The sequence below is a fragment of the Hyperolius riggenbachi genome, chromosome 3 (genome assembly GCF_040937935.1).
Source record: "Hyperolius riggenbachi isolate aHypRig1 chromosome 3, aHypRig1.pri, whole genome shotgun sequence".
NCBI classification, from domain to species: Eukaryota; Metazoa; Chordata; class Amphibia; order Anura; family Hyperoliidae; genus Hyperolius; species Hyperolius riggenbachi.
In genome coordinates this window covers 54812434-54829310 of record NC_090648.1, presented here as the reverse complement: position 1 = coordinate 54829310, position 16877 = coordinate 54812434, and the positions used below count along the sequence as shown (strand labels likewise).

The 16877-nt window shown below is 44.4% G+C and overlaps 1 protein-coding gene across 6 annotated transcripts in view; it reads right to left on the bottom strand.

Moving 5' to 3' along the window:
- Positions 1 to 463: 463 nt before the first annotated feature.
- KHSRP (KH-type splicing regulatory protein) overlaps positions 464 to 16877 on the bottom strand; it is a 65566-nt gene continuing 49152 nt past the window's right edge. For 4 of the 6 annotated variants that reach the window (XM_068274126.1, XM_068274123.1, XM_068274128.1 and 1 more), the window contains 11 exons: positions 16284 to 16384; positions 16047 to 16194; positions 15778 to 15938; positions 12488 to 12597; positions 10669 to 10769; positions 10463 to 10498; positions 8889 to 9089; positions 8738 to 8809; positions 7923 to 7952; positions 1843 to 2060; positions 464 to 1332 (listed from right to left, as the gene is read on the bottom strand). In XM_068274126.1, the coding sequence (XP_068130227.1) occupies positions 1324 to 1332; positions 1843 to 2060; positions 7923 to 7952; positions 8738 to 8809; positions 8889 to 9089; positions 10463 to 10498; positions 10669 to 10769; positions 12488 to 12597; positions 15778 to 15938; positions 16047 to 16194; positions 16284 to 16384 (1187 nt within the window). In that variant the 3' untranslated portion in view covers positions 464 to 1323. Of the gene's footprint in view, positions 1333 to 1842; positions 2061 to 7922; positions 7953 to 8737; positions 8810 to 8888; positions 9099 to 10462; positions 10499 to 10668; positions 10770 to 12487; positions 12598 to 15777; positions 15939 to 16046; positions 16195 to 16283; positions 16385 to 16877 lie in introns of all 6 variants that reach the window. The other 2 variants (XM_068274124.1, XM_068274125.1) reach the window with 2 other exon arrangements.

Sequence of the window (16877 nt, the reverse complement as noted above, 5' to 3'; positions counted from 1 at the left end):
AATAGATTTCTCTTACCGCAATGTTGCGGCTGACACCGTCCACTCGTGCTGGCCGCGGCTTCGTGCTGGCCGCGGCTTCGTGCTGGCCGCGGCTTCGTGCTGGCCGCGGTGCTCATTACTGGCCTCTGAGGAAGCTTAGTTGTAAGCGAAACGGCTGTCAGGCCTCTGTCACCCCACCGCTCACCCGATGTGTGGTCACCGTTGAGTAAAAGGTACCCTAATTGCATCTACAGTGCCTCCTTTCTTTTTTCTCTTGCTCCATATAAAACATATTACTGTATAGTCAAACTGTACAGTATATTAGACCCTTGCTTGACAAATAGGCAAAAATGTCATGGATATTGAACCACTTTTTTGCACAGAAGCCCAAAAGTTGAACGCCAGGAAGGGCAGTACACAGGTTACTATGAGGGGATCCATCAGTCACTTTTTTGCAGTTTTTAAATAGGTAAAGACGACTAGATTGATTTCTTTCACAGTTTTATTGTGACTCCCTAAAGTTTTTCAAACGCACATCACAGAATTCATCACAAAATGTCTTTGTATCTTTAACAGACATCTCGCACAGAACAAAAAATAAAAAAAATTCAGAACCAACAACAGAACAATAAGACAGCGAGAGAGATAAAGACAAGGAACAGAGGAGAGAGAGTAGTCGGGAGAGTTTTGTCACTGTTTATTGTGAAGTTAAAAACAGGCAATAAAAAGTAAAAACTCAGCGTACAGTTTCCATGTCTCTGAAAAGACAAAAAACACATCACAACCCCCCCCCCCCCCCCCCTCCTCCCGGGCAGAGAGAGACGGGCAGACTTCACAAGGCCCCCGGCTGCACTTGGGGGGGCCAGCAGACAGCATGGGGGGGTGTTGACAGGGAATGTTCAACCAACTAAAAGCACAGGGACATAGGGACGTCATCCTTTTACATAAAAAAAAATAAAAAATAAAAATTGCTTACTCACAGGCTGTTCCAGTGAATAAAACCGTCTGATTTTCTCTGGGAAGGGGGGGGGGGAGATTGGGGGCAGGGAAGAGTCGGTGAAAAAGAAGGGCAGGATGAATTGATATTAGTCCTAATTTCTACACCTCGCCCTCACTGATTGGGGCTCCCGGATAGCATCATGTTTTGTGGATGGGAAAAAAAACTGAGGGAGGAAGAGGGGGGAAAAAGGGGAGGAACCTAAAAAAAACAAAAAAACAAAAACAAAATAAAAACAAAAATAAAATAATACAACTAGAGGACTCTTCAAACAGCTTCTCCCCTCATTGAGGTCAGCAGCAGAGGCTGTCATCTCCAGACTGGCAACAAGTGACGGAAAGTGACATTCACTGGGTCTGCAAGAGAACACAGCATACGGTTAGATGAACGGCAAAGTGTGGAAGTTATACATTGGCCATGCAGCATAAATCATCTGCCATGCAGCATACATCACCAGGGCCTGGCTATATTGATCTATAGTGCCATATAGTCCATCCCCCTTAAAAGACACCCGAGATAAAAACAATTGTATCTATCCTCCTAAAAATGATTTAAGATATTCCACAGTCTTATATTATATTTAAATCTACTTTTTACGGTTTTCTTTTTTTTTTAAACCCCCCCCCCAGCAGTGTCCGGCTCATAGCTCTGCCTCCAACAGCAGCAAAATAAACGACCAGGAAAGTCGTGGATTTTGCGGGGGGAGAGGGAGGGGGAATTTAGATATTGTACAGCGGCAGGAATGCGGCGGTTTAGGTAGGGATAGCATATTAAACATTTTTAAAATAAAAAGATGTTTTTCTTGAGACTTCAGTCTCTTTAAGGGAAGCAGGCAAATATCACAGAATGTTCTCTGCATGACTCACCTGTGGGCCTGGCTGTGCTGGAGGGGGCTGTGCGGGTGGGGCTCCTGGTGCCTGGCCATAGTATGCTGCTTGTTGTCTGTAATACTCTGCCCACGCTGCACTGTAGTCTGGCTGGACTGCAGGAGGGACAGCTGATGCTGCTGCGGCAGTGGCTGCTACCGCCGCCGCAGCTGGGGCTCCGGGAGTTGCTGCGGCCGCCGCCACTGCGGCTACTTGAGCTACAAAGAGAAAGCACAGGTCACAGGACTGGAACAGAGAGTCACAAATCACAGATAGAATTCCAAAATAATCATCACTATAGAGCAGGGGTCAGGAACCATTCTGGCTGAGAACCATGAACGCAACATAATTTAAAAAGCAATTCCATGAGAGCCATACAATAAGTTTCAAACTGGCACAGTACGGCTCAAGTCCCCGTTGCCATGGTGATGTGTACAGTTGATCTGCCGGGCAGCGGAAGTGTTAGAAAAGTCTTCAGCTTCTCTTGGGTTTCAGCAACATCAGCAATTTCCCCGAGAGCCAGACAGGAGAAACACAGACTAACAGCTTGTACAATTAGCTAGCTGACTTGCAGGTTGATTCACTTTGTAGGGCGAGATCCCCACACTTTGGCCCAATTGGACGCCTGTCAAGTGACAGGCAGCCTACTGGGCCAATCAAAGTGCGGGGATCCCGTCCTACAAAGTCACTGGACCTGACAGGGCTCAGAGTGGGACAATTAGAGCAGCTGTTAGTTTTGGGGGTAGTGCGAGTAAGTTAGCAGTTCAGGCTACAGCAGTAGCATGCCTACTTTGAAAATTTTGCTTGCGCTGTTACACTAAGCTGCGCTGCTTGAGCAGTGTAGTTTAATGAATCACCCCTACTGATTTGTATGTGAGCCAGGTGAAGCCATCAAAACAGCCACATCTGGCTCTCGAGCCATAGGTTCCCCACCCCTGATCTAGTGTAACCCCTTACCCATTTTCACAAATAAAAACGCAACCACAAATAGTGTTCTTACCCACTTGAGGACCGCGGTGTTAAACTACCCTAAAGACCAGGCCATTTTTGACTAATTGGGCTACTGCTGCAGGGCCACACAACTCAGCACACAAGTGATTCCCCCTCCCTCCCCCCTTTTCTCCCCACCAACAGAGCTCTCTGTTGGTGGGGTCTGATCGCTCTCCAGTTTTTTTTTTTTTATAAATATCTGATGCAGATTTCCCATAGGCATTCATTTATCATTCAAGGGTGGGCGTAGAGGTGGGGGAAAAGCAATGGGATGAAGATTAGGATTGGCTGGAAGATTAGGGAAAATTCATGAGCAACTGAAGTCCTGCTGAGTAGGTAATGCCAACAACCCAGCCCAGTGCTTCCCGACCCCATCCTCAAGCACCAGCAACAGTGCATGCTTTGGGGAAATCCTCAGAGGTAGCTAATCAGCTCTGCTGTGACACCGATTACTTCACCTGTGACTAAGCTGTTCCCTGCAAAACATGCACTGTGTGTGGGCCTTAAAGTGTAACTGTCGGGCATAAAAACAATTCCTTTATTTTTATCAGGTAAACAAGTAATAGGGATGCTAACCAGACAATCCAAAAATCACTATTACTTTTCTTGTTGATAAATGATCATTCTCCAGTTTACCTGACTCATTTGATACACACAAAATTTGGTACACAAAGGAAGTAGCAGGGCATGCTGGGTTGTCCCTTTTTGCTTCTCCATTTCCCCTCACTCTTAACTAATGCAGCCTGATTGGCTGAAGTCTCTTTCCCTCCTGTTTTCCCCTCCCACACCTTTGCTCCTCTCCGATTGGCCAATATGTCTCATGCCGAGACAATGCACTTTCTATAGTGAAGGGCAAATCAGGCAAAAGAGAGTAGGGTAGGAAATGATATCAGGATTGGCTTCAAAATAGCCACACTTAAAGAGAACCAGAGATGAAGCAACCTCATGTATTTTACCTTATAAATCAGTGGGAACATGACAGTAAACACCTAATCTGCTCTTTGTTACATTGTTCTCTGTTTAATTTGCCTGTTATCACCTCTAAGATAAGAATCCCGACTAAGCAGTCGGTCTGGCTTTGCTACAGAATAATTATAGCTGAGACTGTGTTCTTTGCTGTCTTCAAGTCCAAGCCTGCCCCCTGCTGGCTTTGCTCAGGAATCATTATAGCTGAGTCATTATAGCAAAGCCAGAATCAATGCTCAGTCCGGGATTCTTATCTCAGCTAGATAACAGACACTTTTAGCAGTGAGGATGGAACAGAGAGCATGGTAAATGTTTTCTCTAATGTTCCCACTGATTTCTATGGTAAAATACACAAGGGTGCTTCGTCTCTGGTTCACTTTAAAATGGGAAATGCCAAGAAGGATTTTCTCTTTTTGTACTGTAGAAAAAAAAAATCACTAAAATCAAAACGTGGACAGCACTATACTTAAGTAGAGAAAGTATTCATCTACTAATATATGTGGGTTTTTTTCTGAGACAGTATGGCTGACAGCTCCTCTTTAAAAAGGGACCTTGAGCAGAACAATAAAATGGCCAAATTAACTTACCTGGGGGGCTTCCTCCAGCCCCTTGGCGTCCTCCGGGCTCCTTCAGTTTTCCCCCTGGCAGCTCCATTAGAGCGATGACTTTGGCTGAAGTCAAACGCAGCTGCACAGCCCCTCCTGCACATGCACAGTTCATACTTTCAAGGCCCCAGGTAAGGGGATTTGGCCCTTTTACTGTACTGCTCAATGACCCTTTAATAATAGGCTTGGGAAGCCCTGACCTAGACCACAGACATGCCACCACCTATCTGAAAATGAGCCTATTACCACAATAGAGTTCCTCTGAAATTCAAAAGGACTGAAAAACTACTACATGCTGCTCGTCATAATATAGAATGAAACATTCAACAACATTTATAGGACCTTCCCTACACTGTACTACAAGACACGATAAAACCAGAGGGCTTAACTTCTCTATGGACAACACTTATGCTGCATTGATTTATGGGGGTCCACACATCCCAACAGTTAAAAATGTTAAAAACAATTTGCCCAGTTTTACTTAGAGAAGGCCTCTTCCAGCCCCCTGTAGACGTCATGGTCCCTCCGCACTGCCCCCTGCACCAGTGTACAGAGGAGAACTGCTGGTGCAGGGAGCAACTCAGAATGAAGGCGAGGGACCAAAAGAAACCTTAGGCAAGTTGAACTGGGGGACTGTTTTTAACGTAACATTTCCTTTAATTCAACCATTACATCATGCTTGTGCCTGAGCGGTTCTGCAAAGGACATTTAAAGTATGATGTGCTATGTGGGGGGGTTTAAATTTAAACTGTAATTAAAAGACAAAAGGTTTTATTTTTCTCAGATATTTATGATGGCCATTCATTTGTATATAGTTATAGCAGTACTTAGTCCACAAATGAAATAAACTAATAAGCGGTTGTGAATGCACTGAGAATGTTGTGCACACTGATTGCAGAGGTGCTGTCTATCACTAGTAATCATGGTTCAGATTGTGCATGAAGAATGTGTAATAGAGGAAGAATCTCCTTATTCCCCTGCAGAGTACCTGCATATCACTCTTACATGTACCCACAGTTATAGTGCCTAGGGCCTGATCCAGGTTCAGATGGATGAAGAATGTTAATAGAGGAAGAAACCCTTCATTCTCATGCACAGTACCTGCACATCGCTCTTGTGGTGGCCATTAAGATTTAACCACTTTACCACCGTGGGTGCGGATATCTACGACTCATTTTCCACCCCTTCCCCACCAGGTAGATATTCGCACCTCGCGCCGCTGTCCGCGCTCCCTCGTGCGCGACACTGGCCACTCGCCCGGAGATCAATGAATGGAAAAAAAAAAAAAAAAAAACAACATTCCCATTCGTTGATCTAAGCCCCCCAGCAATGATCAGCTGCTTCTATGAGAAGCAGCGCGATCATTGTGGGGGAAAAAAAAAAAAAAACAGTTTCCCCGCCTCACAACTTCCTGTAAGCGTCCTTCCGACACTTACAGGTCGCATAAACAAAAAAGTACTGTGGCCATCTTGTGGCCAAATAGTAAAACTACACCCAAAAGCATTTTTCATATACAAATACATTGTTTTACACTATAAATTAACTCATTACCTCCCACACGCCATTTTTTTTTGGGGGGGGGGGGGGTAATAAAACAAAATTTGCAATAAAAAAAATACATAGTTACCTTAGGGACTGAACACTCTAAAAATTTATGTCAAGAGGGTAACACTTAAACTATGGGCTTGTAATTAGGGATGGACGCAAAACTGAAAAAAATGCACCTTTATTTCCAAATAAAATATTGGCGCCAAACATTGTCATAGGGACATAATTTAAACTGTAATAACCGGGACAAATGGGCAAATACATTTCATGGAATTACAGTAGCATACATTATTTAAAAACTAGAATAGACGAAAACTGAAAAATAATGATTTTTCCCACATTTTTTCCTATTTTCCCATTAAAACACATTTAGAATAAAATTCTTGGCATAATGTAAAGCCTAAAGAAAGCCTAACTGGTGGCGAAGATAGTTCATTTAATTGCGATAAGTAATAACAAAGTTATAGACGAATGAATGGAAGCAGCGGTGAAAGGTGAAAATTGCTCTGGTGTTTCAGGGGTAAAACCCCTCAGTTGGGAAGTGGCTAATCATAATATCGGTCCGGTACAATTGATATTACGACTGAATTGGAGAATCAATCATCTGAAGAATTATTAATGGTCACCTTTTGATGTACACGCAGATTGTCGTCTTCACATTGAACATGCCCTAAGCAGAGGACCAGGTGGAGTTTCAGGGGGGAGGCCTGAAAATAATTATGGCTTGGGCCCACTTCATTTTTGGGGCTTTACCTTTTAGCGCCCAACACGATCACTCCTTACCAATGCTTTCACTAGTTACTGCACAGTGTGCAGTATATCTACGACCTAACAGACATCATCTGAAGTCCCAAGGACGTAGATATTAGTCTCCTGCAGAATCACCGCGGTGTGCACTCCCACGCGTGTTCTCGTTGCTGCCAGTTAGTAGACAAATCAGTGAATGGGAAACCGTTCCTATTCACCGGTTTAAGTGCCTGTGACCAATGATCACCGGCATCAATGAGATACCGGAGGTCATTGACTAAAGTTAAAGTAACGTGTTACCTCCTATAACGCATGTATGTAGGAATAAAGTGGGGGGACATCTAGTGGCCAAACAGTAAAATTTATATACATTACCATTAAATAAAAATACATAAAATACCTCATTAACTCCTTACCCTCCCCTCCCACAGTTACCAAAATGAAACAAAACAAAAACAAAAAAAAATGTACATAGCTACCTTAACGACTAAAAAACTGTAATACATTTGTCATGAGGGTATATTACTCTAATTTTTTCAAGTAAAAACTTGTAAAACGCAAAACAAAAACAAAAACAAAAAATTATGTGTTTCTTCCCAAATAAAATATTGTTGCCATACATTGTACTAGTAACAATTTAAATGTTGTAATAACCGGTACAAATGGGCAAATAAAATGTGGCTTTTATCCACAGTAGCAAGTTTTATTTAAAAACTATAATGGCTGTAAACTGAGAAAATTAATTTTTGTATTCTTACCATTCCCCTTAAAATGCATTTAGAATAATTCTTAGCAAAATGTACTACCCAAAAAGCCGGGAAAAAAAACAAGATATGGATCATTTTGTTGTAATAAGTAGTGATAATGTTATCAGCGAATTAAAGGGAGGAGTCCTCAAATGTGAAAATTGCTGTGGTCCATAAGGGGATAAACTCCTCAGTAGTTAACTGGTTAACCTTCATTCCTCCTCACCCTAACCTTTGTAGGGTTTTTTGCTGATCTGATTAACCTTTTGCCTTACCCATGACCTAACCTTCCAATACTTACAGACATAGATAAACTTTCCATACCCTTTATTTCTAACCACAACCCTCAAACAAAAACAAAAACTTAGTTCAGTCTTACATGCTTTTAAATGTCAAATATAACAAAAAATTGCATTATTCAAGCAACGCTTTGTGCCTTTCATGTCTGTACTTTTTGCAAAAAATATATTGAAAATACCTGTATGGCCGAGTCCTGCAGCTTCATTTCCTGTTGAGATGACAGTGCAATTTTACTGGAGAGAAAGCGGTCCAAACTCCTCCCCCTATCCCATCACCCCCAACACATGAAGTAGTCACAATGAAGCTGAGAGGAGGCAGCAGCCAGTCTCTCCCTGAGAACACATATCACTCCCACCCCTCTCTACACTCTGTGTCCAGCACTGCAGGGATGTCATAGTAATCCATAATGCCTTGTAGAGCAGCCCACAACATTCATTTCCCCGAGAGTGAGATCTGATTTTCAGATGTGAACACACTCTGCTGCCAGCACTATGCTTGCTGGAGTAAACTAGGGGGATTCTCAGTATTTCCTGAAGTCTTCACAAAAGCACTGCCTGGAACATATACATCAATGCTGGCAAGTCTCTACTAGTTCGCATGTTATTTCTGCAGCCGATTATTTTAAAAAAAGAACGAAAAAACACAGAATCCCCAATGAGGAGATGGACTAGTCCAAAACCCTTTTTTACTTCCCACTATAATTGACAGCAACATAGGAAACAAATCATTCTAGTGCATTATTTACACATTTTCATGACTGTGGTATTTTAAATATGAAATGTAATGGCATAGTCCCAGGATGGAGGAGAACTAGGGTTCTAAGTGGTACCTGATAGCAAAAAAAAAAAGACAGAATTTTGACAATTTCTGCACCAAATCTACACACTCCCCCTCCCAATAACACGTAAAAACGTAATGATTGTATAGTAATGATACAGCGAATGCTTTGTGAGCAGAGACAAAATGGCTGCTGTGCTTAGGCTAGACACATACCTTGTTTCTTGTAATATTCCTCCCATGCTTTTGTGTAGTCTGGCTGGCCTGCGGGCTGAGGCGTCTGCTGACCTGTAGGAGGAGGATACACAAGTGTCAGTGGGATTACTTCACAGCTGTGACACACACACACACACGGCTCACAGCTTACCCATCTTCTTGTAGTACTCCTCCCAGGCTTTCGTGTAGTCGGGCTGGCTGGCAGGAGGGGGCTGCTGCGGAGGTTCACCTTGTGGCGGAGGGACGGGGACGGCAGGAGGCTGTCCAGGGACGGGTGCAGGGGGCTGCTGGTAGTAGTGTGAGTAATAAGCAGCCCAGGCTGCACTGGGGTCTGTGGGGGCTGGGGGTTTAGCTGCAAGACCAAAAAGAGAAAAAAAACAAAAAGACATTAAAGTGGATCCGAGAAACTTTTACTCATTGCATACTTGTGTTCCTTTCATATAGTTTATAGGGTATTCATCCACCCAAATACATTTGTTTTGTTTTAATATTCTAATTCCCTATAAAGCTAAACAAGCCTCGCCCACAGCTTTTCAGAGAGCCTTGGCACTCAGTACCAGGTAGCAAGGGCTTATGGGAGCTCAGTCTGGGCAGGAGGAGGTTACTAGCCAGCGATTTCAGAGGCAGAGGGGAGGAGGGAGGAATGACATTTTCCACAGGCTGATGACTGGAGATGCTATCAGCTTGCCTCCGTCTAGTGTGACTAACAGAACATGGCTGCCCTCATTGCATCACAGCAATAAATAATAAACTTTTAAAACTGTTTGCAGCTAGATTTGGTGTGTAAACTACCTAAACTTTAGATAAGATATGTATACAAGTTACTTGTTATAGTTACTTTTTCATCTCGGATCTGCTTTAAGTGAAAACCACAGGCTTCAGAGATGCTGTGTAGAAGCCAGAGCTATTATAGGACCAGCTCACTAAACTGCCCACAACTGAATAATATAAACTTAATTGACATCTACTGCACTATTACTGTAATGACTCCAGTATACAAGGATATGCATTACAGTTACATTAACCACGGACTATCTGGAAGAATATATTTGTCCAAAAATTGCCACTCAAAGGCGATGAAAGATCAGCAGGACAGCCAGGCAACTGCTTTTGTTTATAAGGAAATAAATAAGGCTGCTTCCGTATCACTTTCACCTCGGGTTCCCTTTAAAATAAAATTGTACTGTTTAGTCTCTGCAGACTTAAAAAGGAACCCGAAGAAGCTCGGGTGCAAATAGAGTTATTTACCTAAAGAGAGGGAAGCCTCAGGATTATATTGAAGCTTCCCTCACGCCACGATGCCCCCCCCCCCCCCAATTGGCACGGCCCCCCTTCACATCTGGGCCACACTCCTCCACCGTTACAAACACGGCCGTGCATGTGCAGTAGCACGGAGCCACTCTGGCTTCCTGGCACATGCGCGGCTGCGCTGATGGAAGAGGAGGTGAACTGCCCTGATATGGGGGGGGAGCCACACTCAGCATCACTGAGGAAAGACTCAATAGGATTCTGAGGCTTCTTTCTCTAAGTAAATATCTAATATAGTACCGGAAGCTTAGGCTCGGTTGCACTTTCAACCAGATTTTGTAGCCAGGAGGGCAGATAGACTGACAGACTGCCTCAGCATTACAGTAAATGGACAGACTGTACATATAAACTACCAAATCTGAGGCTGTTTTAGATCATAGAGGAGACAGAAAGAGTAAGGACAGCTACGTTTTTTACCAGAGTCATGTAGGCAGCCAGAATTCAACAGTGTCACTGCATAACAAAAAAAATAAATAAATAAAAAATATTAAAATTAAAACAAAAAAAGATAAAAATGAAAGATAAACGTACAATTAAAAGCTTCAATTTTACATGCTAAGAAGCTTCTGTGTATTTCAGTCCATCACTGTAGATTGAGTAACAGTCTGAGGTAAAACACTTACTGGGGTCGTGAGGAGCTGGCGGTTGCCCCCATTGGGGATACGTGCTCCCCCAGCCTTGTGGGGGATACTGGTGAGGGGGTGGGGGTGGCGGTGGTCCTGGGCTGTACAGGGAAAAGAATACAATAGTGTAAATTGAGGAAGAAACGACACAACAGGCAAATAAAACCATTAGGCTTCAATGTCACAACTATAAACCCACAATGCATCTGTCACATCAATAGAACACTGACTCAGCATGAAGGAAATCCATAGGAAGGAGCCCATTAGTCTGCAGGAAAGCAAGAGAGTTTACTGCCTTGTGCGTTTCTGCATTGTCTGTGTGCTTTCTGACTTTGGTTGTGCTTTTCTTGCATTTTCTTTAATGTTCTCATTTTTCAATTGAGAAAAATACAGCATAATTATTTTACAGAAAATGCTGGCAGAACGCGCGTCTCTTCCCCACAGAGAAGCATTGTATACAAATCGCATCGTTTTACTCAGGCCTGTGGAGTCGGATAATTTTTGTACAAAATCCACAGCCCTGGTAAATATTAGACTAAGGAGTTGAGGAGTCGGAGCCATTTTGGGCACCTGGAGTCAAAGGTTTCATAAACTGAGTCAGAAGATTATTGTACTGACTCCACAGCCCTGGTTTTACTATGTGACCCATAGGCATCCATTGTGTTTAATATAGCAGTTTTCAGCACTCCTGGAAACGCGTGCAATTCTGCAAAGTTTTTCATTGTAAGGATGTAAGTGACAGAGTGGTTGGACAGTGTACTGGTTAAGGGCTCCGTCACAGAAGACTTCAAATCGATCTGATGCTCTCCCCTGCATAGCTACAGAACATATTGCTTGTCTGCAGATTAGCAACTAGTCTGTAAAGGTAGCCATACACCTGAAGATTATAGGCAGATTCGACAAAGACAAATTTATCTTTAATCAAATCTGACTAGAGACAAATTTGTCTCTCGTCGAAGCTGCCCATATACTGCAGGACGATTCTCGTACGATTGCAGCAGGAAATCTTCAGGGATCGGCTGAGCTCGCCGCGTTCGCACCCAAGTGTGTGCATTTATAAATTACCTGTCCTGTAGCAGCCTCCGCACGGTGCCGTCCATCTCTCCGGGTTCTGACGTCAGACACTATGCGGCGCCAGCATGTATGCGGCTGACAGAACCCGGAGATGGGCGGACTTCGCGCGGAGGCTGCTACAGGACAGGTAATGTATAGATGCACACACCAGGCACATTTATGCATTACTGCGGCAGCGGCTTGGGTTTCGTTGTTCCGAAATTGGCCGCCGTACACCTGACCGCCCGACATCTTGCAGCATGCACGATCGACAATAAATTAGTCGCTTTGTCATGCACTTGGCGGCAGCGATTTTCTTCCAATTTCATTACAGTAATCGAATGATCGATCGGCCGCCAAGTCACCTGATGTAGGAGGCATCGGGTGGGTCATATGTGTACAAAGCTTTAGGAATGCGTGTAGAGATCTCCCCACTGGAGTCAGCAGGCTCCGACCCCATGACAGCTGACTACAGGATTTAGTGATATTTCACCATTTAGCAGAGCTGCATCTTGAAGTTCAGTGCAAACAAAAAGTGGCAAGAAGTTAATTTCCTTGTCCAATTCCAAGCTGTATAAAATCTGCATGCAAAGCAGTTACCAAGTTCTCCCACAATAGAGATGGGGTTATGGCAGAATCCCATCATACAACACAAGATCTACTACTGCTGTCTTCTGCTGAGCAACAGTCCCGGCAGGTGCTGACTGAGCTAACGAAGATCTGACCATCAACAACGCACATCTCCAATCAATTAGAAACTACATACTGTGGAGGGGCTCCTGGGGGTCCGGATGGGTAAGGGCCGGGGTTGAAGGGTCCCATGGGACCAGCTGGACCAGGACCAGGGGGGCCAGGCCCAATCGGACAGAGAGGACCCTGTTAAAATAAGCACAAAATTAGAAATAAATCGTACCATATAAAGAAAAAAAAATGAATCTTTAAAGTGCAATGAAAACCACTTCTATAGGGAAACCCGCAAATTATATAGAATTCCAGACTGGACGAAAAAAAACAACAAAAAAATAAAAAAAAAACTTGCTTCCCTAATCTTTATTGCCTATACAGTTACCCTACTTTGATTTTGTCCACAAGCAATGTTCTACGTAAAATTAAAAAGCCCCCCCCCCCCCTCCCAAGCACAGCATTGTTATGTGCTGCTATTACTTGCATAACATTTTATCAAAATTAGCCAGAGAGCTTTGTGCACAGCATTATATATGCATATGATCCAGAATCATCCTCAAAGGTCACGGAAACCTGCAGAAAAATATATCTCTGTTCTGTTAGTCTTAAAGGGGTTCTGTGGGGGTTTCTGAGGAGAAAAACTGCCACTTACCTGGGGCTTCGATCAGCCCCTGCAGCGGTAATGTCCCACGCCGTCCTCCTCCCATCTGCCGTTCTCCGTCGCCGGCGCATTATTCGTCTGTGTGACTGACTAATAATAGCCCGGTGCCGGCTGCGGGGAACGGCAGATGGGAGGAGGACGGCGTGGGACATTACCGCTGCAGGGGCTGATCGAAGCCCCAGGTAAGTGGCAGTTTTTCTCCTCAGAAACCTCCCACAGAACTCCTTTAACTCTAATTTGCAAAACACTAATTGCAAGGGGGGAGGGGGAGGTAATGGGGGGGGGGGGGGGGAGAAATTTTAGTGCAGAGGATACATTTTAAAACATTAGTTCCACTTTAATTAATGAACCACTCAGTTGCCAAATAGGCAGTGAAAGCATGAAGCACTGACAATGTGGAGTCACAGCAGATCCAAAGTCTGACACCACTGGCTGCATGCTTGTTTTTCAGTCTCGCACCAGCAACAACTTAAAGGAATACTGTAGGGGGATCAGGGGAAATGGAGTTGAATTTACCCGGGGCTTCTAATGGTCCCCGCGCAGCCAGTCACTGATGCTCTGGCCCCGCCTCCAGTTCACTTCTTGAATTTCCGACTTTAAAGTCTGAAAACCATTGCGCCTGCGTTGCCGTGTCCTCGCTCCCGCTGAGGTCACAAGCAGCGTGCTGCACAGGCACAGACCATACTGGGCCTGCACAGTATGCTCCTGGTGAAATCAGTGGGAGCAAGGACACGGCAACGCAGGCGCAGTGGTTTTCAGACTTTAAAGTCGGAAATTCAAGAAGTGAACTGGAGGCGGGGCCAGAGAATCAGTGAGTGCCTGCGCGGGCACAGGATGTCTGCGGGGGAACATTAGAAGCCCCGGGTAAGTTAAACTACTGTATATTCCTGTGTATAAGACTACTTTTTAACACTTGAAAATCTTCTGAAAAGTTTGGGGTCGTCTTATACGCCGGGAGTCATTGATACCGGGTGATTCGCCCTATCCTGTTACCGCCTCTCAGATCTCACTGCTGAGGACTGTAGTGAAGCGGCGCAGGAGCATATATGCGAGATCTAAGTGGCAGAGAAGGAGGTAAATAGGATACAAGGGTGGGCCAGACAGGTGAAAGAGGCGTGTTTTATGGGCACAGCACAATCTATTCTTCCATACCGCTCTGATAAACCAGTAGACAAGGAGAGCTGACCAATCCACTTATGGAGAGGGAGAGTTGACCAATCCAACCAGTCAATAGAGTTTATACTGTTATATACTGGGTAACACATACAGTACAGCACCAGAATATGTCCATATATAGCACCAGTATATAATTTTTAAAAATTTTTTAATGCGGTGTGCGTTGGAAGAGGGGTAGTCTTATACGGCGAGTATATCCCAAAGTCTATATTTTACCTGTAAAAGTTGGGGGTCGTTTTATACGCCCAGTCGTCTTATACGCCGGAATATACGGTAATTTTCCCCCGATCCCCCTACAGTACTCCTTTAAAAGCGTACATGGTTTTTTTTTTTTTTTTTTACATTTAAAAAGGGCATCTTCCCACCTTAAGGACATGCCTCTGTGTGCCCTCCACTGTCAGCCCCAGCTGTGCCGTGCTTGACCTCCCCCAAATCTGCTGACAAGCAGCTTGTCAACAAACTAATAGGGAAGGGCGTCCCTTGTGGGAGAGGAACTCCTGTGCAACACCCCTTCCCTGCCCATCAGTGCCTTCTCACTGGCTCTCCTCTGCCTGTTCCCCACCCCTTGCATTCTCGGAGGAGAGTACAGAGCTGCATCTGCAGTGTTATGACCCCTGGAGTCACAGGACACAAAGTAATGAGGAACTGGACATAGGAGCGTTGGTAAGGGACATCACCCGATCTAGCAACCCCTCCCTTTTTTTTTTACTTTTGAGACAGGCTTGTGTTCTTTTTAAGCTAAAAGCTCAGCATGCCAGCCAGGTATGAAAAATCAAGCCTCTGTATTACTCTTACTTCAGGTTCTCTTTAAATTGAACCAGAGACAAAGCACCCGCATGTATTTCACCATATAGATCAGTGGGAACATTAAGAGAAAACACCTACCCTGCTCTCCGTCTCATCTTTCACTGCTCAGCCTGCTTGTTACCAGCCCTGATAAAATCCCTGACTGAGCATTCAGGCCTTATTCACACTTGCATGCTTCTGTCCGCTTTTCCGCAACATGTGTCAATCTGTAACATTGATGTGCTGATAAAAAGCGTACAGAAGCGTACATAGTGTGAATCTGGCAGTCTGGCTTTGCTCAGGAAACATTATAGCAGAGTGTCTTCTCTGATGTCTTTTCAAGCCCAAGCCTGCCCCCTGCTGGCTCTGCTTTAAGGACTCGGCTATGATTCCTGAGCAAAGCCAGACTGAATGCTCAGTCCGAGATTTTATCAGGGCTGATAACAAGCAGGCTGAGCAGTGAAGAATGAAAGAGAGCAGGGTAGGTGTTTACCATCATGTTCGTGGTGTGGGTGTGTGTGTGCATGTGCGTGCATGTTTCCACTAGCGAGATGGACGCCGGCACTTGTGCACGCCGATTACCTATCCGAATCCATGCACGGCAATGGGGATTCAGACCGGTTGTCCAGAATTCAGAAAAAGTCTATTGATTTTAATAGGCTGAGATTCAGGAGCCGTATTTGTACGCGTGAATTCGGGCACAAACAGCCCTAGTGGAAACGGACACACCAATATAAAACCCCACATACCTCTATTTTTTCTTCAATAAGCTGTTTGGCATGGTCAATCTGTTGTGGAGCTCCCCGAATAATGAATATTTTGAAGTTGGGGTCACCGTTAGGAGGTGGCTGCCGTGAAATCTCTACAAATGCTCCCGTCTGCTGGTTAATGGCCTTTACGTTTTCTCCACCTATGTAGAAATACACGAGAATGTGAGGAGGAGAGGATCACACACACCACGTGGTAATGAGGCCGCATGTGGGACAAAAGACGCGAGATATCACATACAAAATCTTACCTCGACCAATTACCAGGCCACATTTATGAGTAGGGATAGTGAAGGTCATTTCCCCGCCTGGAGGACCCCATGGTCCCCCTTGTCCCCTGCCCCTTCCTCTGCCGCCACCTGGTGGCATACCGGGGCCTGAAGGCCCAGGAGGACCGCTCTGCACAATGGAAACACAAGAACAAGCTAAGAACAAATATTTCATGGTAACCCTTCAAAACAAAACATGATACTCTCAGTGTTACTTACCCTCAAACTATTTAACAGGTCCCCAATAATTCTGGCTGCATGGTCGCACCTGTCTGGTGGGCCCATGATGTGTGCAATCTTATCAGGACCTGTCCCGTCATCTGTGGGTGGTGGGGAAAAACAAACAATTTACATTCACTGTGAGATGATATTTAGCACCAATACCTGCTCCAATTTCTTTCAAAATCTCTACAGAATATTTAGTTCTATATTAGCTTCCTAAATAGTCTTATGTTACATGTATGTGCCACACAAACCTCTCTGCTTGCTTTACAGAGTACACTGACCAATTCTCTGAGGCAGGAAACACACTTGTCTTTCTGCATACTTTTTCTGCACACCAAGTGCGTTCCTATGTAGGAAAATGCGCAAGTTTTTTCACAGCAACTAATGTAATCGATACAGAAAACTGCCAAAATGTGCAGAATGTCAGTTTTTTACGCATTAAGTGTGAACTAGTCCATTAACATGAGTTCTCGTTTTTTCTGTGCAGAAAACACGTACAAAAATAGTCAAGTGTGTTGCCTGCCTCACCGATTCTCTAAGAAACTCGCTATTTAAAGGACCGCTATCCAAAAATAGTCTGAAGTCTTT